At 41.1% G+C, this 21,810-nt stretch overlaps 1 protein-coding gene across 7 annotated transcripts in view; it reads right to left on the bottom strand.

The window, feature by feature from the left end:
• The window catches only part of MAP3K20 (mitogen-activated protein kinase kinase kinase 20), a 133,985-nt gene that overhangs the window by 87,920 nt on the left and 24,255 nt on the right, over positions 1–21,810 (bottom strand). For all 7 annotated transcript variants that reach the window (XM_065561835.1, XM_042860727.2, XM_065561834.1 and 4 more), the window contains exon 3: positions 2,295–2,382. In XM_065561835.1, coding sequence (XP_065417907.1) covers positions 2,295–2,382 — 88 coding nt within the window. The remainder of the gene's footprint in view (positions 1–2,294; positions 2,383–21,810) is intronic.

Raw genomic sequence — 21,810 nt, 5'->3', positions numbered from 1 at the left:
GGGACAGTCAGTGTGTGACATGCAAGTGAAAACTAAAATTTTCACCTCTCTGGTGCATACTAAAGCACTGTGTAGACAAGGCCTCAGTGGTATATAACCGGATTTTGTGAATGAATCAACTATCCTAAACCCAACAGCCTTTTACCCTACAATAACATTTACTGAAAACTAGTCAATTCTGTTCTTAAAGGAACACTATTTGGCCCCAATATTCCAGTGTGCTACGGCAGCTTTGCATTGCCCTGGCAGCACAGAGAAGCCCTAAAGCTGATGTACCTAGACATAGGGATTCTTCGGTAGCATAGAGGAATCTTCAAGTGGTATGAAGCTAACATAGCAGAGCTCCTATGTTACCTCCTCCCCTGGTTGCTGCCATAAGGGGTATGGCTACGATATCCTTGTACCCAGCTGATTGCAGGAGGGCATTGGCAGCCGGCATAGTTTAAAACAGCCTTTAAGCTTCTCTAATTTATGATGAGGATTGGCTGTTCCCCTCCCCTCTGCATTTCCAGAGGTGGGTCATTGTTGTTGTAATACAGGTGGTGCTGGCCATGCTCCCTTCTCCAGCTTCCCGCCAGATAATTAATGACAAAGCTGTGTAAAAACCATTAGAATTAACTGAATACCAACCAGTGACCTAGGCTAATGAGCCCACAAACGATAGTCATAAAAAATTAAATGTTGTCCCTTGGCTATTGAAGACATAGCAGGGGGTGGGGGCAATTGCTGGAGATGCTGCTAGCAGAAAGGACATTACTGGGCAAGAATTTCCCATTGTGCGGCCCACTATCTCCTACATTGAGATGTCTGGGAAGTAGTGAGCAGTGAAAATAAGTAGGGAGGGATAAAGAACCAGATCGTTTACTTTCAAAGGGAGAGGTCTTCCAGGTAGTACATCAAGTCATCTAGATATTTGGCTAGTTTTACAACAAGCTATATAAAAAACACTTGTAAAGTCAGTATAAGCTAAAATTTCATACAACTCCAACTCCAAAATGAATTGAAATAGAACAGTCAAAGGAAATGTTCAGGAATAAAGCAAACCACCTCTAGCTGCTGTTATACAGTATATAGAGGCAGAATATATGGAGCAGTATATAAAGGCAAAAATTCTAGTGGCAAACTGGAGAAGCAGTCATGGCCACTTCAGGCTGTGCTGCAATGTGGCACCACCTCCAGAACTGCAGAGAGAACAGCTCAGACATCTCAGAATTGTGGGAGATGCTGGGCTGCAGAAATAAAATAAACTTCAATAACTCACTTAACGGATAAGAGAGAGACGTGTACACCCAGTTGAGTACATTTATTAAAATATCCCTGTAGTTAAAAGAATGTCAAGCAATTCAGTTCATAGCTTGCAAAAATAATTGTTTTGGTTCTTTTAGAAGAGGCAGTTTTTGTCATCATTTCCATACTTGCTTTCAAAATATCAAAACTATTAAAAATTCAGTGTTGACTAAAACTGGCTACACATTATATTACCTGGCAGGTAGGATACAGTAAGCCAACAAAATATAGAGCCATGCAGGAAGCCTTCTGTGATAAAAACTGCCTCGGTTCGGGGCTTACAATGCTAATGTACAAGGTCTACATGACAGGACAAATGATGATGAATTCAAACTGAGTATGGACTATGAAATTTATTTATGCAAAGTGATGGGAGAATAAGATGGAGAACTCCGTTTGAGAAGTGCCTAGTCTAGAGTATGTCTGCACTATGGCAACTATACCCGCATAGCTACAGTCCCATAGCTATGCTGGCATAACCCCATAGTGTAGATGCAGCCTTCACCAATGGAGGGGGTTTTTCCATTGGTGTAAGGACATTGTCTCCCTGAACAGCAGTAGCTAGGTCAATGGAAGCATTCTTCCTTCAGCTTAGCTGTGTCTACATTGGGGGGTTGAGTCGACATAGCGATGGCACTCAGGAATGTGGATATTTTCACACCCCTGACTGATGTAGCTGTATGTCAACCTAAATTGTAAGTGTAGATCAGGCCCTAGTTGAAAAACCCTCCAATCCTGCAACTGACTCAATGTGGGTGCAAGCAATGTGACCAGTTAGGTATTGCAGCCGTAAGCGCATTCAGACAGAATGTCAGTAATACATTTAATCATAAGTAGAAATAGAAACATGGTTTCCAATTATGTAGATATCATTAGTTTATTTAAGACTTTATGCCATACACTTACAACAGCAAAACAAAAGCATTCAGTTCACAGTTTGAGTTAGGATCTAGCAACGTTAAGACCTTCTATATTATAAAGAAAAAAGTCAAAGGAAGAGTCCTCACCTGTAACTATGCCATAGTTAGGAGGTTCTATAACGGCTCCATAGAACTGAATGACGTTTTTGTGACTGAGCACACTGAGTATTTCTGCCTGTTCAAAAACCAAAAGAAAAAGTTTGACAATTAATAATAAAATGTATTTGCTGCAATACTATATATCAGACTCCATGCACAAACCACACATCATATATGAATCAGAAAAATAATGTCCACTTGGGGTATTCTCCTTAGAAAACCTACCTGTTTCAAAACACTGAGAGAGAGTTTGGAAAATGCAGAGTTCTCAGCACTTCTGAAAATCAGGCCATTTTTTTAAATGCCTAAATAAGGATTTAGGAGACTAGTTTTTTTTTAAAAAGTTGGTCAAAAAAGATTTTGGGATTTTTGTTTGTTTTTGTTTTACAATGGTGTGTTTAATTTTTGGGCCTCTCAACATTTGCAGCTCTATAGTATATTCCAATAGTAATAATAATAAATACTAATAAAATGTTTATTTTAAAAAATAGTCAATGATTTAAAAAAACATGTTATTGTTTTACACACACACTCTAGAAGTGGGGGGTTATAGAATGCAAACACAGCCATACTATACATTATCCCCCACAAAAATGCCTTCCTTGAAATATTACATTAACCTCTGAGCTTCTACTAGCTAGATCAGTCACAAGCATTGGAAGGAAACAAAGTCATGGTCAGTAAAGCAGTCAGCCCCACTGAGTAATAATACATAAAAAAAATAAGGGACCTTGGCAAGCTTTATTACAGCAGCTACAACCACCCTAACAAATATAAAGCCACTGGCAAAACAAACCTAATTTGTCTCTAGCTTTTGTACTGAGTGCCATGGTATGAATATACACGTGCATGTGGAAGCCTATAGATGTGTAATAAGTAAACATTTCACATGGTTACAATAGTTTTTCTCTTGCAGCCTTTTCCAAATAACTTCATCAAGGTTTGAATTAGCACCTTTAGCTGGTGTGCTATGGTTTGCATATGCTGAATGAAAAAGTTGAATCATAGCCTTGAACTTAACCCCAAGATTTCTGATTGCACAGTGTACTATGTTGTTTCCCCTGCTCAATGAGATTTGAGTTATTATCACAAATGAACAGAGTGTAATGCACAAACAACTTCCATAGGATATAGAATTTATATTCTACAGGTGTGGTACATGCATTTCATGTTTGTGTGATACATGGAGAGTTTCAAAATTCTTTTTCAACGTTCTATCCCTCCACAGCATAATTAAATAATTTTGATTTTTTAAAACGTCTCATTATGTTTTCATCAGAGGTGCAAAATCATATTTGAGGCTTTTGTAAGGTTATTGTGAATTTCAATGCTGGAGGACCTGATTCACCTAGATGGGTGCAAGGGCATTTAATTTGCACCTACCTAAGCAACTGTGCCAGAGGTGCGATTCACCACCAACAAAGGACAGACGGTTATATTCCTGCTATCCCCGGAGGGAATCTGCCAGTGGGCTGGAGCTTTGAACTCCAACCACAGGCCCACAGATACCCTGCCAGCAGCTGTTAAAAGATTCCGACTAATATTCCTATATTGCCTGCCTGAAAATTAGATCTCAGTCCCTCAATCCTAACAATATCATGAAAAGTGAGATGAACAAATCCAAGTCTCTTAATTCAGGCCCAACACAAATGAAAACATCTAGGATTCTTTTGTTTTGTTCAACACCCCAGTGCCCTGAAAAAACAAACTCACTCTTCTTGTGTGACCACCTGAAAACTCATGTCCTCTTCACCTAGAAATATGATGCTACAATTAAAAAATACGTCCACACACCATGGCTTGTGTTATTTTTTTCATGCTAAACTTCCCCAGGGTCATGCTTTTAGGCTCTAAATATACCAAGAATTTAACTGAGAACCATTAAAACGTATTACAATCATGTGATGAAACGATTTTCAATTTCACTGCAAGAAAGGCCCAAAGCAGGTGCTTTGTACTTTAAGCTCCGATCCTGTAATAGCTCACAAGCAAGAGGAATGTTGTGCCAATTCAGAGCCCCACTGAAGTCAATTGAATCTATAACTGCACTATCAATTGCAGGATCAGAATCTAAGGGTATGTCTACACTGCAATTAGACACCCGTGACTGGCTCATGCCAGCTGGCTCGGGCTGTGGGGCTGGTCCCAGAGCTTATGCTCCTGCCCAAGCCTTGAAGTCTACATTGCAATGAAACAGCCCCAAAGCCCGAGCCCCACAAGCCCAAGTCAGCTAACGTGGGCCAGCCGTGGCTGTCTAATTGCAGCATAAACATACTCTAAGAGTTCACGTCAAACCATCAACTCAGATGATGTAGAGCATACTACCATACATTATTTACAATGTAGTAACAAATACACTTTGGTCCATTCAGGGCAGTTACAGGCATTAATGTACCCATTGCTTTTAATGCATTTTTTTCTTGATCTTATGCTGCTGTTCACATCTCTTAATTAAGATGTAACTGATGCCATAGCAAGCTTGTATCTAGGACTGGGGGAAGAAGCTATTAATCATCCATAAAATCTCCCAAATTAGGAGGTCATAAAAAACATCTCCCCCTGAGGACCATTATTCCTAGAGAGAAATCTTTTCTAGGCCTCTTTTAAATCAATCACACTGCTGTCTTTAGAGCTGGAGATTCCAGCCAGTTCCTTTCACTTCTTGCTCTTTTCCATGGCTCAGCTGTGGATTACATTAGCCAATTTGCAGCAGGGACCAAGCAAACAGCCAGTCATCTTTATCAATGCAGTTGTGCTTTGAAAATCTTTTCTCCCCTTCTGACATGGATGTTCCAGGTTCTAAGTGAAAACTTGTAGATAGTCACTAGTTGACTAAATAGCTAAGGACCAGATTTTCAAAGTTATTTAGTTGCCTAAACACAGACAGGTGTCTAGTGGGATTTTCAAAATCATCTGGGCACTTATGAAAATCCCCCTAGGCACCTATCTGCAACTTTAGGCACCTAAACACCTTTGGAAAACTGGGCCTAACTGACTCAGTCATACACAGCCTTGACACACTGTTGAACTACAATTTGACATGCAGGACAACCACAAGTGGCATCTAATTTACTGATGATACCCCACACTCAGTCATAGGATAAGTCCTTGGCTAGTCACAAGGTAATAGCAATCATCACATCACATTACCAACCACTCATCACACAATATTCTAAAACAGTTCTGGATGAACCTGAGCACTTGCTGATCTCTGTTAACAATATGTATTCCACTGAAGCGCAGATTGGACAGCATTTGGGGGGGGGGAGGAGGCGGAAGAGGGGGGTGAATCAGAAAACCAAACCAAACTACTTTGCTATGTTTGAAAACTAAACCATTGACAAGAAATTAGAAGACAAAGCAAAGTACATTAAAATACATATTTTAATTAAATTAATGCTCATGAAGTGTGGTCAGTGTGGCAGCACTAGAACATGAAGTCCTGTCTTTACTCAGAAGACACGCAGAGTGCAGGCAGCAGGAGTGCAAGCTACCTCCATGCACCCTGACATCGTGCCCAACCTTGACCTCTCAGAATCATCTCTCCTGCTGAAAGGATAGTTTAATCTTTATGTCCATTTGCCAATGAAAGCATCAGTGAACACCAACTGTCATGGTGGCTAGTGTGCTCTGGAGATCTGTAAACTAGGAACTGAACAGAGACCTCATCACAGATGCCTCTAAACACCATCTATTAGGTTTCTATTAGTGTTGTGCTTTGTATTCTAGTGCAAATACATAAGCATCAATATGAATTCCCTGTGTTCTTTGCCGTCAGTATTAGAGGCCCCTGAGCCTTGGTTATACTTATGAACACCCCCAATACAATACTGCATTTACTGACCACCAATCAGTATACCTCTGCCTGTGCTGACCCTTGAGTGTAGACAAGGCAAGCCAGGGCCTGCACTGCTTGAACTTATCAGGATATATACCAAATACATGTAAAGATAAATTCCAATTGGCTCAGGATATGTCTACACTTAAACCACTGCAGCTGCGCTGCTGTAGTGCAGTGGTCATCAAACCGTTGATTGCGATCAACTGGTCGATCCTGGAGCCTCTGCCAGTTGGTCACGATCTCCAGGCCACTAAAAGTCCAGCGGCGCAGCATGGGTCAGGCAGGATTCCTGCCTGCCCTGACCCCACGCCGCTCCCGAAAGCGGCTGGCTGCTGGCACGTCTCTGCGGCCCCTGGGAGGAAGGAAAGGGGGGGGAGGCGGCTTTGCACTCTGCCCCCACCCCCAGCATTGTCCCCGCAGCTCCCACTGGCCAGGAACCGGGGGCAGTGCTTGCGAGACCCACTGCTAGGGTGACCAGATTTTTAGGTATTTGTCCCACGTACCGACCGATCTGTGGTCGGGACACAATTTGTCCCGATATTTGGATCCACCGGCAGTTGTGGGTTTTTTTGCTCCGCCGGCAGACCCCCCCCGCCCCCCATGTCCTAATATTTTCTTCCTCTCATTTGGTCACCCTACCCACTGCCCCCCTCCGCTCCAGGGGCCGCAGAGACATACCAGCAGCCAGCCGCTTCCAGGAGTGGCGTGGGGCGAGGGCAGGCAGGTAGCCTGGCTGAGCCCCACTGCACTGCCGCCTGGGAGTCACCTGTGGTAAAACATCTCCTGGCCAGATCCTGCCCGGAGCTTCCTCCTGCACCCCAACCCCCTGCCCCAGCCCACACCCCTCACCCTCTCCTGTACCCCAACACTCTGCCCCAGCCCGAAGCCCCTTCCTGCACCCAAACTCCCTCCCAGAGCTTGCACTCCTCACTCTCTCCTGCCTGAGCCCTGCTGTGCCGCTGGTCGGGATCCACCTGTGGTAAGTGCCTCCCGGCCGGAGCCTGCACCTCATACCCCTCCTGCACTCCAACCCCCTGCCCAAGATCAGAATCCCCTCCAAGACCCTGCACCTCTCACCCTCTCCTGCACCCCAACACTATGCCTCAGCCTGGAGTCCTCTCCTGCACCCAAACTCCCTCCCAGAGCTTGCACCCCTCATTCCTGCACCCTGAACCCCTGCCCCAAGCTCAGCTCAAAAGCCCTCCCACACTCCGAACCCAACTCCCTGCCCAGCTCAATGAAAATGAGTGAGGGTGGGGGAGAACGAGCAACGGGGGGAAGGGGGTGGGAATGGAGTGAGCGGGACGGGGCCTTGGGAAGGGGGAGGGCGTAAAAAGGTTGGAGACCACTGCTATAGTGCTTCAGTGTAGACACTACCTTGGATGATGGGAGGGGTGATCCCATTGGTGTGGATAATCCACCTCCCCATGAAGCAGTAGCTAGGTTGACCTAGAGCTGCCTATGCCAGGAGTTAGGCTGGCATAGCTACATCTCTCAGGGGTGTGGCTTCTTCAACCCCCTGAGAGACATAGCTATGCTGATGTAAGTTCCCAGTGTAGACCAGCCCTCAGCTAATGCAAGGTCTGGCTTGCTCTTGCTTACACTTAGGAGTTAGCACTAATACAGGTAGATTGATTGGTGGCTGAATTGCAGCTATTCAGGTGGGTAGACAAGGCCTTAATGTCAGATTGTGAATTCCATTCAAAATAGATACAAGGGAAGAATTTCTGGATGATATTTTCATCCTCTGGACAGATGACCTAAACTCCCGCATAGATTTCCACCACAACTTCACTCTCCACCACCCATCCATCAAACTATCTCTAAAACACTCCCAGACCAGCATCAACTTCCTGGACACCACGATCAGCTTCAACAATGGAACCCTGCGGACAACTACAGACAAGAAACCCACAGATCACCACACTTAACTTCGCAAATTCGGTAAACAACCCAAAAACACCAAGAAATCTGTTATCTTCAGCCAGGCTCTCAGAAATCACAGAATATGCTCCGAGGAGAAAGTATGGGATACACATATTAACACACTTAAAAACTGCTTTCACCAAACAGGGAAACTTCACCAGAGAAGTAGATCACATCATAAAATGTGCCACTCAAATACCCCAAAAGAATCAGATTCAATCCTAAAAAAACCCCTTCCAACTGCACACCCCTAGTCGTCACCTACCACCTCACACCACAATCCACATGATCATTAAACAATTACAACCCATACTTGATGGAGACCACACCCTAAAAGAAATCTTTCCTGAACCTCCTCCTCTGGCCTCTCTAAGGTCCTCATCAGAAGCAAGCTCCCCATGGACCAGGATCCACCAACTCAAAGCAGAACCAGACCCTGCCAGAACAACAGATGCAAAACCTGCAGATAGATCTCCACTGCTACTGTGATCAACACCCCCCACAACACACCTTTCAAGATCCATGGGTCCTACACATGTCTAACACAACATGTGGTGTACCTCATCCAGTGCACTAAATGCCAATGACTGTGTGGGTGAAACCAGACAATCACTACACTCTCAAATGAACTCACACAGAAAAATGAAAAAGACAAAACTACCATATCATCCGTGGGTGAACACTTTTCACAAAATGAATACTCCATATTGGACTTCTCAGTCATCATCCTCAAAGGAAACCAGCACACCTTCAAAAAGATGAGCCTGGGATCTTAAATTCATAACTTTGCTAGGCACTCAGTCATGGTTTTAATAAGACAACTGGATTATGGCTGATGGGGGCGGCCAAACTTACTGACCCTCCAAGCCGTATAGGACAATCTTCAGAAGTCTGAGAGCAAGGGTGTGTTTGCTGGGGCTTGGGGATTCAGCTCAGCGACAGGTAGTCAGGTGCCTGCCAGGGCTCATGGCTTCAGTCCCACTCCTGCTCTGAGCTCTGGCAGGTGCCACCCAGGGGGCTGAAGCCCTGAGACCCCCCCCCCTGCTGGGCAGAAGCTCCAAGCTCCCCCAAACAGTCTGGTAAGCAGAGAATGGGAGGGGGGCTCCAAGAGCTGCACTTTACCTGTAAAAGAGCCACATGTGGCTCACAAGCCCCACCCCTGGCTTATTGCCAACAATTTGTAGTCCACTGACTCTCCTTTCATGTCCTATGAATACAAGGGTGTTAATTGGCCACTTCACTTTGAATGGTCCCTAGCATTCGTGTTAACTACTTAAATAAATATAAATAAAATAAATATTTGGAGATACACCTATCTCAGAACTGGAAGGGACCCCAAAAGGTCATTGAGTCCAGCCCCCTGCCTTCACTAGCAGGACCAAATACTGATTTTGCCCCAGACCCCTAAGTGGTCCCCTCAAGGATTGAACTCACAACCCTGGGTTTAGGAAGCCAATGCTCAAAGCACTGAGCTATCCCTGCCACACAGCTGCCTTACCTCAGTCTGTTCTACCTTGTGTTTAGCTGTGATACTCTGAGTACCTTTCCCACACCGAAGAAAAGCTCTGTGTAGCTCAAAAGCGTATCTTTTCCACCAATTACCTCACCCACCTTGTCTCTCTACAATGAGGAAAGTCAGCTTGTCAACCCCCCAAAACTATGCAGGCCTGGGTCTAAAAAAGTCCAGCTGATTCCATACGAACATTACCAGTCATCACACTTATTATTCCAGCTGGTTGTTTGGTGGGGAGGAGGGAGCAGGAGAAGTAGCACGGGAGAATACGTACAGTGCATCTTTCCCCCACCCTCTGTCTGAGCATACTGCTTCAGATCAAATTTGGAAATAAATACTGATTCTCGTTAGACCATCAGGCCAGCCAGCAGCCAACCAACTTTGCTGTTAATAAATCAGTTAATTGCACAGCATGAGGCACCTTCACTCTATGCAAAATTGCAGGGTTAGAAATGTTTAGCTTCTCCGGCAATCTGATTAGCAGAACATCCCTACGTGTTTTCTAATATTTATTAATGTATTGTGCAATAGAGTTTGATTATTTACATTCCTGTAAATAAATGTTTGCTGTGCTTATAATGGAAATCTTCAGAATCAATTAGAAGAATTTAAAGCAGACTTGACAATGATTTAGTCCCAAAGTCTAACAGTAATAAAGGACTTTGAACTCCAACATATTCCTGGGAGAGTTTAAATCTTAGCTTCTTTCCATGATGTTCTCTACACTGTAAAAATGGCCAATTGGGATAACAGTGTTAATGTTTCATTTAAAACTATTCTATTTACTGATTACCAAGACTAAATGAAACACAAAATGCTGATAAAGATTTAGGGTTAAAAGTATTATTTGTTGAGTGCTGAAAGAATGGTTGGCCCTTAAACATAGAGAAAACACATTCCCAAGGACACAATATTAAGAAGCTTAATATCTAAAATTACAACACAAACACGAAGTACTAGGGGAGAGAGACTACAAGATGGATCATAAAATTGTGTAGAGTTCAGGGGCAGGCACTGGTTTGCTTTAAATGTATCACTTCTTTGTTTAATGACATACCAGATCAAAACAAACTTGGTAACTCTTTTTGCACACTTTTATCTAAATATTAACAATAGCCTCACCTCTGTAGTCAATGATAGAGCTCCCATACATTTTGATGGAAGCAGAAATTGGCCCTTACTGGCTATTATTTTAATTACATTCTTTCTAAAGCTAAACCGAATATGATGCTTAATAAACTATTTATATTTCCTGTTCATTCTTAAGTGTGCATAAGTTAGTTCTCTTAAGACTACAGTCACGCTATATTTCAAGTCCTAGATTTACATTCTATTGCTTGTCATGAGGTTCCCCCTTCCCTACCCCCACCTACAATATGCAGTAAATTGAGGGATTTTTAAAAACAGTCTGCAACTAAAGAACTCTTTAAAATAACCACATAACAATGATAGGTAGTTGCTAAATTGTTTGATCACTAACATGAAAATCAAAAGTGGAATACCCCTCTGTTTTTTTAGACCCTGCCAGGAAACCATTTGTGCATTTTCTCATAAAGTTTTATAAGGAAGGGGTCAATAGTTTTCATGCCCCAGAGACCCGAAGAAGAACCTGAAAAGCTGTTATTCAGCAGAAGCCAATTATTGTCCAATTAAGGACATGTTTGTTAAACCCATTAAATCTTCTTTCATATTAGCAAAGTAGGATGGAAAACACATGATGCACTGTGTAGTCAAAAGACTTTGATGCGTAAGGAACATTCAATGAGAACTTTAAACAGTAAATAAGCAAAGTTATCTGCTCTAATGAGGTCTGTGGTCTGTCCAATACACATCTCATGGTTGACTTCAAATTGCAATTGAATTATGAAAGCCCTGCTTGCATGTTGACTTAAAGCTGGAAGGGGGGGGGGGGGGGAGAGGGTTGATTTGGTTTATATTCCATTTAGGGGATTACCTGTCCCAATTTAACTTTCAACAGCCCATCTAAAAGGTAAGATTTTTAAGACAAAGAAATTATCTAGTTTCTAGTATAGGAGAGTCACATATTCAGTATTATGCTAGCACTGATTCACCAGCCACACAAAGAAAATAAAAGTTAAATTGCACTATTGAAGTGACATTGTTAGTACTTTTGTTTTTAAAAAAATCTTACTCTTTTGGGTACTTCTACAAAGACACACAAAAAACGTCATTAAAAAAGTTAAGGCTGGGAGCGTGGTTCAGTGATGTCCGGCTCAGACCCAAAACCAATATTACGTTTTTGTTACTGAAATTCTACACCTTTTAAAAAAGCCCCAATGGATACAATGTGTAAAAATGAAAAAATATGGGATCCAGCCCAGTTCCCACTGCTATGTAATGGAAGATTATTACCCTGCCTGTTTTATACACACTTAGGGTGATCAGATGTCCTGATTTTATAGGGACAGTCCCGATATTTGGGGCTTTTTTTTTTATTTTGGGCTCTCCCACTCCAGTCCCAATTTTTCACACTTACTATCTGGTCACCCTATACACACTACCCCAAATCCATTTTTTTTCTTTTGTAATAAAAATATGTTGGTGGTCACTTAATTTTATAAATTGCATATTAATTGTTTAGTAAAAGTCTAAAAAAGAAATATAGCCCCAAAGTATCTCAGTTCTGTAATTTAGTGTAATGTGTTGCTGAAGTAGAATTGGTGTTATAAAATGTGGTCATTATCTGTTGTTGTAGGTTTGTGCAACTGTATGTAGACCTTGAAAGTTTATATATTAAACTTGTATTAATTGTATTTTGTACCAGCAAGCATGTAGATTAAATGTTTAATATTAAAGGATACTGGAAATGGATCCCTTGAATAGGAAACAGGATTTTATAATATTCTATAATTTGTTATTTTGACCTTTGCATATAATTTTGCAGTTTTCAGGGCAACTTTAAAACAATTGGATTATAAACAGAATCCACTGATTTTTAGAATCCGGAGGACTTCCCTGTCAGAACACCACAATTTTAAAAGACAGTTCAGTTAAAAAAAATTGGAGCAGAGAGAGATTGGTACATCAGAAGTTCTGGGAGATTTTTTCCTAAAGATACTATGATATAATTGATGAGAGATAATACACAGCTAATTTAGGCCTTAATCTTGCAACTGACACCACAACGGGAGACGCAAGAAACCAATGCAGAGCCCCAATCAATTCCCAGCATTGCACACATTATATGCAAAGGTCAAAATAACTTGGGAGGATCAACTGCAGAATCAGGGCCTTTCTTTGTCTTCATTATATTGTGGGCAACAATCTCCTGTCAACGAGGGAAGGAGAGATTGCTGACAAAAGCTGCAGAATCTAGGATAAAGCTGAGTAAGGGCACTTTATGCATAAAATTATCATTACAACGGGATCAAAAAAGTTTGAAAACTACCTTTTCAGATACAAATACACTGCCATCTGTTAAAACATGGCACTGACATAAAGGATAAACACCTCCTTTCCCATGGATTTCAATAAGAGACCCACTGAAGCCCAGGCAAATCCCATAGGAGCATTACATTATTCAGTGTACAGCATGGAACCATAACTAAATTTTATACTAGCACTCATGACAGACTGAAATCTGCCAGCAACATTTCGTTTTTGTTATGGTTACTGATTTTCTGTTTGTTTGCAACAGCAAAATCATTTAAAAAGATAAAGATACTGTATAGTTGTAAGGAAACAGACGTAAGATTTCAGAAATTAGTCACATTCTGTGAACTGTATTTGAAAACACAAACTTTAGTATCTGGGATCAATTAAAAATGAAAGCTGTCAAAATGCACAGCAACACCTGATAACTCTGGGAGGGGTAGAATAGTTCTCTAAGCATCAGGTTTGAAATACCCAGACTCCCCGTGGACCAGGAACCACCAACTCAAAGCAGAACCAGACCTTGCCAGAACAACAGATGCAAAACCTGCAGATAGATCTCCACTGCTACTGTGATCAACACCCCCCCCCCCACAACACACCTTTCAAGATCCATGGGTCCTCCACATGTCTAACACAACATGTGGTGTACCTCATCCAGTGCACTAAATGCCAATGACTGTGTGGGTGAAACCAGACAATCACTACACTCTCAAATGAACTCACACAGAAAAATGAAAAAGACAAAACCACCATATCATCCGTGGGTGAACACTTTTCACAAAATGAATACTCCATATTGGACTTCTCAGTCAACATCCTCAAAGGAAACCAGCACACCTTCAAAAAGATGAGCCTGGGATCTTAAATTCATAACTTTGCTAGGCACTCAGTCATGGTTTTAATAACGACAACTGGATTATGGCTTATGGGGGCGGCCAAACTTACTGACCCTCCAAGCCGTATATGACAATCTTCAGAAGTCTGAGAGCAAGGGCGTGTTTGCTGGGGCTTGGGGATTCAGCTCAGCGACAGGTAGTCAGGTGCCTGCCAGGGCTCATGGCTTCAGTCCCACTCCTGCTCTGAGCCCTGGCAGGTGCCACCCAGGGGGCTGAAGCCTGAGACCCCCCTCCCTGCTGGGCAGAAGCCCCGAGACCCCCCTCCCTGCTAGGCATAAGCCCCAAGCTCCCCCAAACAGTCTGGTAAGCAGAGATTTTCCAGACTCCTAGAAAACAGGATCTTTACCCAACAGGGTCACTCTGGTTTTCTGTTAGATTTAGGGTGATCTTCCCTTTTATTCTACATTGTTTTTTGCAACTGAACCTCTTATGAATATCTGAGAAGATGTTAACCCAGATCTCCAATTCTCCAGAAGAACAGAGAAGTAGTCAAATGCCAAAAATTTCTGCCCATTCTCCAAAAGCAGGTGAAATGGTTACTGACTTAGATCTGGATACTGCTGTCCTGGAGCAAATGCAAGAATGTCAGAGGAGATCATTTTAGAGATCAAAGTCACTATACATCTTATGTGAACAGCTTTGCTAGGGACAACAGCACAAATGCAACAAGCAGAACGCCCCTCATCCCCAGAGAACTCTCTTCAAGCATCCCAGCACTTGGGACCAAGACAAAAGACAATCATTTAAAGCCTGGTGAAAAAAGAAAAAAGTGGAGACCTGGAGGTTCAGACTCAATGCAACAACCTATGATCATCAGCATCCTGGAGGGGATGAGCATTTCCAGAGGCTGCTGCTAGACTTATTACACCTGCCTAAAGATAACTGTGTTGGATACTTCACACTTTTTTAGAAGTTTTATATCCTGTTTCAATTAAGATAAAATTGTCTGAACAACTGCAGAGTTCCCAATCTGTTAGAGAAGCAGAGAACTTTCTTGGAGATATTCAACTAGACTCTTCACTGAACAATTAGCATAGACTCTCCAATGGAGGTAACAAAGAATGGACTGTGCTCCACTTTTCAAATGAAGTTATCTTTCAGCTAAGTATTTTCTCAAACTCAGTCATGAAAACTGTAATTTTCCTTGGTAAAAATTGCCAAGCTGGCCTCATGGAACATAAGAATCCAGCCTACTACATCACTCTGTTCTGCACAGAGCTCTTCTCCAACCATAGAGGGCCATCTGCAATCCTATCCCCTTCCAGACAAAAGTGGATGGCTAGAGTGACAGCCCTATCTATATTTGTACGGTTGAAGGCTTGTTAAGGGCAGTGCTCTAGGCTAGGTCTCAACAGCTGGAATCCTCTATAAAGGCCTTGTAAAGTCCTGTACAAATGACAGCAAGAATTCAAAAAGTTTCAGGATATATGGTCTTTATCTCATTTTCAGAACAGTTAATACATTGCCTTGTTTAAGGCTGAAAAATTTTATTTTATGTAGAAACATCGCTGATAAATAATAAACCTACTGGGTAGAGATGTTCAAAAAATGACAAATTTTTTAAAACGTTGAAATTGTTTCCAGTTTTAATTTAATTTCCAGTAATTTAATTTTAAATGGAAATTGTATGTACTTTTTCTATAATGATTTTGAAAATTATTTCAAATAATAATGATTTAAACATTTCCATTAAAATATTGATGTGTGTCAAGAAATTTCATAACATGTGAAAACTGATAATTTTTCATGAAGTTAAGCTTTCAAAAAAGAAAAGAAAGAAAACACCATTTTTGGATGAAGAACCTTTGCACACAAAAACTGACCAGTTCTGCTACTACATTGTGTGTTTGACATCTATGTTCTGGTTTTCCTCTAATCTTCCTACTTCTGTGCTGACTTCTCTATACAGAATCCCTCTCCACTTCTAGACCTCTCTTTCTACACGTCTACTTTCTGACAAGAGAGACATATTAATGATTATTTGGAAATGTGATTTAATGTTTCACTGGTTGACTTGTTTGTATCCTTCCTCATCTTTGTTATCCTAAAATTCTTTAAATAAAAGGTTTACTTTTTAAAAATTCTGTTGATTAAAAGAAACCCCCCCAAACGCTAACTCAAAACAAGAATCCAAGCCAGCTGCCGCAAATGAAAGTGTGCAATACAGCAGTAGCTTCAGGTCTGCTGAGAAATGGAAACTTAGAAATGCCCACAGTAATGTGTTGTTAATTCAGGGCTGATCCTGGCCCCAGTGAAGTTAACGGCAAAATAGTAATTGTCTTTAATAATAGTAGACTGTTAAGAAACAGTGGACATACATGACTTCCTCACCACCACCACCAAACCTCCTTAAAATGATTTAAAAGACATGTGCGAGTGTTGGGTAGAAGATAGCTGGATATTGAAATATTTACTGTGGTTGTGTATTTGAAAAACAGTATAGTTCAAAATCACAGTATATTTTGGGATGAATACATTAAGAACCTAGAAACATCATTACAATCACATGAAACCTTGTTTACTTCTATTTCTGTATTTGTCTATTACTGCCAATTCCACTGAGCTGCATCCCACCAATTAACACTTTCAACTTTTATTAGATGGAAAAAGAAACCCAAACAAATGTCAGACACACAAATATGAAATGGGAACCATGCACACATCTAATAGGAAATTAGAAGAAGTTATGTACACAATAAAAAATTACATGTATGAACAGTAAGGAAATCATAGATCTTTGCATTTTGAGATTGAAAATAGCATTTTTTCCACCACTCCCCAACTTCTTTTTGTACCATCTTTATAGATTACCTTTGTATACATTTGACAGATAAAGAAAGAAAGGAGGCTGGAACTTTGTATTACACTAGCACTTAGGAATCTCCAAATCAGTGATCCATTGTGCTAGACACTGTACAGACAAAAAACACATATCAGATAGGATACAGGAACAGGCTGCTGCTAATGGAAATCATATTCTGAATCAGACTGCTGCATAAAGTATTTTGAAGTCTAGGTGGTTAACAACTCTGTTCTGGTACAGTCAGATATTTCTCAGGAGGAGGAGTTCTCCACCTACCAACATTGTGAATAAGAAAATTCTAATTAGAATCAAAATAGCAGTTCTGTATTAAGGGGTGGAACAAATGCAACATCTTCTCTGTTTGGGTTTTGCCCTGTATTGCTCACTGAGGTTCTGGAGGTGCTTTGATCTGGAAATCAGGTCCGTATTGGCAGACAAAATTTTGTGGCGGACAATAAGATTCAGTATTTGTGAAGGTGGTTGATACCTTTCTCTCTGAGGTGGCAGGCTGCCAGGATCTCTCAGACAAGAGATTGTCAGGTCCCTCCTCAAGAAGTCATCTCAGCAGACAGTCTCTAATGTCCCTTGTTGAGGGAAGCTTATTGATAAATTGTGACAATACAAATCTGACAGTACTGGTACTGCTTATAATCTGTTGATTAATTTCAGTCTGTTTTCTGCCATATCCAGCCCAAAGAGACAGCTCTGATCATTTTGGTCAAAGACCTCAATTTGACAATGGACTCAAAGGCCTGATCTGGGCCCTACTCCAGCTGTTCTGATGGCACAATTCAATTACATTGAAATTGAAAAATTCAGCCAGCACAATTAGGTACCTAAATTTAGTTACACACATGTACAAATTTTGGTCTTGATGTTACTTTAGATTCTGCATTGTTACAAAATTTGCATTCTATCACTTCTCACCATCAAAAAATTCATCATTTTTGACAGGGAATTTTGAGGCACACAGATCTTAGGGTTATGAAAGCCTCCTCCTTCTTCTCCCCCCACTCACAAAATGATTGTTTTAGTTAAGAAAAATGTACCTTTATTACTGTATATGTACCAGAAAAAGTAAGGTTGGTAGCAGTCGTCTGAAAAGATTCTTTTTTGTTCAAAGGTCTTATTGAATTCAGGTTTTTGATAGTTTGGAGGAAATGGCATAGCTAGAATTATACTGAAGTTGTAGAGTTCAGAGACTAATTCTTCAGAATGCACATTTTAACAAAACAATGTTCTTAAAAAAACAAATATCACCATTCTTCCTTTTTTATTGCAGACACGGCTGGATTTTAAGTATAAAACTATGTCTAAATCCAATCAAAGTGAAAAATCCTAACCTGATGGCTCACAATCAAAAGACCCCACAATCCTTTCTCAATTTTTCCATTGCCACAGTTCTCTTAAAAGGATGTCTTGCTACAGAACCCAAAGAGTGAAAGATTTAAAACTGTGGGACCGAAATGCACCCATCAAAATCAGGATTGTGGTCTAAACTTAACCAGCTGTCAAATCTAGCAATATGAATGTATGCACACTTCTGCCTAATAAAATTTGAATCAAACACTTTGCATCTGATTCTCCATGTGAGCTTTTATGCAAACTTCTAAAGTGCAAGGAATCCTGGGGTGGAAGAGCTATTCTGAGAGCTTTCACATAGTTCATGTAATTAGGGAAACCACTTCCTTTGATTGTAAGTGTTCAAAACAGCTGAATTTCTTCTATCAAAGGAACTCTGTGATTTGGGTCATCTCTTTTACTTTCTCTTTCATGTTTCTCAAGATGAGAGGTGAGACTGTAGAGCACATTATTTAGAAAAAAAAGATTCCACTTTTTGTTTTAGGGATTGAACTTGGACTATTCAAAAGGTTGCCATTTGGGAATCTATCTTTCTTACCCTCCCTCTGTTTCCTTCTTTTCTGCTAAGGCTTTTCAGTGGCTCTAGTGAACAGTCCAAAATGCCAATTTAAGGAGAAGAGAAAACTAGAATATGGTACATAAAGAAAAAGGATTGTAATTTTTCTTTGTACTGTTTTGGCTGAATATGTAATTATAAGGAGCTGTATCTGCAAGATCTTGGTCTTTATCATATTCTCTTCTTTTATCGTTCTAAACACTGACCAAGCAAAAAAGAAAAATGTAGACATTTTTAAAAAGGTAAAGAAAGCTGCTAGTCTGATCTTTGAAGATGTCTATGGGCTTCTTTCTTTCCCAAAAAGTGAACTCAGGTCATCATTTGAAGGCAAAAGAACATGCTGCTGGAGCTAACAACCAATGCCAATGCTATTACAGTATCAAATGTCACTTAAGCCTGATCTACCTAACTACAAAATTGGTCAACATTAAGTGCTAGGTTCCTTGCAACAGTGACCGCTCTGGTCACAATTTTAAACTCCACCGCCCAAGGCTCAGGGAGACCAGAAGATTCCTCCCACAGACACTCCTTTAAAATCCCCCAAATGTTTCTGAAATCCCCTTTCCTGATTGCGCAATTTGTCTGATCAGGAAGCATTGGATCTCCTGGGCCTGTGGAGAGAACTTGCAAGCACAGCTACAAACCATAGAAACATGGACGACTGCAAGCAAATTGCATGGGGGATGCAGGCAAAGGGGTGCAATAGGGATCAACAGCAGAGCCACAGGAAAGTGAAGGAACTTCACTAGGGATACCCCGAGGCCAGAGAGCGCAACAATAGATCTGGTTCTGAGCTGCACACCTGCCGCTTTTACAACGAGCTGCATGGCACACTTGGCAGATGTCCCACCAGAACCCCGCAGACCATCCTGGATACCTTAGAGACAGAAACCCTGATGTGAACAGCGAGGAGAAGGAGGAGGAAGAAGAGGAGTGAGGAGATGTGGCAAGGAGCCCCAGCCATGCTATGAGTCAGGACCGGTTTGAGACTACCAGAGTCTAGCCAGTCCCACCAGGAAAATGTGGATGAGCTTAAAGAAGGAGAAGGGACTGCAGATACATGCGGGAAGCATTTTTCCTTAAAATGGTTCAATTTAAAGATGGCCCTCCCGTCTATCCCCAAATTAACAAGACAGGGCTCGTATGCCGCTAGCCTGTTTACTGCAGTGGTACCAGATGAACTCATTACAGAGTGGCATTGGAAAGTGTTCTACAGCAGCAGAAGAAATAATGCAGCCATCACTAGAATCCTTCGGAAGAGGATTGCAAAGAACCAGCACGAAAGTTGCATTGAGATCTCTCAAGAGGATAAAAGGAACATCCCCATTCATATAAAGAAAGTGCTCTCTCTATATCCCTACCCTGCCTAACCCCACAGGGCAATGAAAAGCAGATGCCAACTCTGGCTCCGTTAGTTGTACTGCTGCCTCTTTTCCTATGAATAAAACAATGAAGAGTGGATACCTTTGTCTTATTAATGTAGGGATGGGCTGGGGGCCATGCTGAAATGTGACCATTGTAAAGAAAAGCACAAGCTACACTTATCCATGGTCCCTTGCCCTTCTCCATGCTCATTCAGCTGTAAATACAGAAGAATCATGCGTTCTGTATTTGCCATGTTCATGAGAATAGCAGAGAGCTCTGTGGTATCCAGGCTTCTGTCAGAGATGGCAGAGACCAAAAAGTATGGTGCAGGTTTGTGGGATTTTTTTTTTTTTAAAAAGGTATGAAAATTATGGGATATAGATGGCATTATGGGATGGAGAAAATTGCATGCTGGGAATCTGACCCCCTAACTCCCAGAGAACTCTGGGCAAGTCATTACTATCACACAACACATTGCAAACATGTCCCAAAAGGCACTGCACCAGATGGCGGCACATCACACACTGGGATAGCTAACCGCAGTGCACTGCATTTTACACTGACACAAGAACTCCTGGTACACGTGCACTGCACCAACACAAGCAGCCATGTATACACACCTGAGCAATATACCAACATATGCGGCTGTTTGCCAATGTAATTTGCATCAACCGAAGTCTGTAGTGTAGACATGGCCTTATTCTGAAAGAATTTCTCCAGCCATGCACCCTATTAGGGCTGTTGCTGAATACTTATCTCAGGAAAGTCTTGGGAAAAAGCAATGAACCTGCTCTATTTCTATAATATTTCCACAGAGTAAGGCACGCACACACACACACACACACACACACACACACACAAGCAGCACAAGATTTCATTGTGCGATTTAGAAACATAACATTGGTATGTTTACTTACTCATAGAAGGACTAATTCATATTATGGTTCCCAGTCAGTGAAAATAATAGAATTCTACATAAAGAATTATTAGTAAAAAGGAGTTTTGAGACCCTTATAAATGGAAGGTATATTACCTAGAGCATATCATCAGTGTCCAAGTGGATCAAGTTATAGCCAAGAAAAGAGAGAATGGGTTAGCTGTTCTGGGGAAAAGACCATGGTAATAATTTTGGTATCAATACCTATATAGATAGAGAAGGGGAAACCGGGAGTAGAAGCCAGTGGAATTCTGGACACAATACTCAACGCCAGGGCTTTTACAAATTCCTGTACAGGATACTACCAACAGAACATAGAACAGGTAGCATGTCTAAACGGTTTCGATTTTTACCTATCTGTCACTAAGCATTTATACCATAGTTGTCACCTTAGTATGCAAATACCTTACAAAGAGATCATTATAAACATAGCACATAGCCCCTTAATTGGTCTAGGTGATTAAAAGGGACACCGTCCATATAAAACAAACAGAAAAATCAGTTTTGTCTGATATGGTGTCAGGGTGAAATGATTTAAATCAAAGCACTATAAATCACCGATTTTAATCAAGATTGAAATCAGCAAGTAGGAAACACTGATTTAAATAATAAATTTTAATCATGTTTTGCAGTTGTACTTTTTAGTTATGTTCGCAAAGAAAGATTGAGTCTCATTGGTTGATAACCAATAAAACATGTTGATTTGCAACTAAATATAGCCTTTATGCTAAATTTGGGGCTTCTTTTTCCTAACCAGCAGGATACACTACATCTATACACATTTATTTAAGCAATTATATAGCTTAACTTACTTCATTTTTCCATTTTTATGATGTTAGAAAATGGTGAAGATGCATTTCTTATTTAACAGATGATTAATTTTTTCTTGTGATTTTTGTCAAGCTCTAT

Source organism: Chrysemys picta, chromosome 11 (genome assembly GCF_011386835.1).
Source record: "Chrysemys picta bellii isolate R12L10 chromosome 11, ASM1138683v2, whole genome shotgun sequence".
In the NCBI taxonomy this organism is placed as follows: Eukaryota; Metazoa; Chordata; order Testudines; family Emydidae; genus Chrysemys; species Chrysemys picta.
The sequence above is the reverse complement of the archived record's forward strand: the minus strand, read 5'-3'. Positions and strand labels throughout refer to the sequence as shown.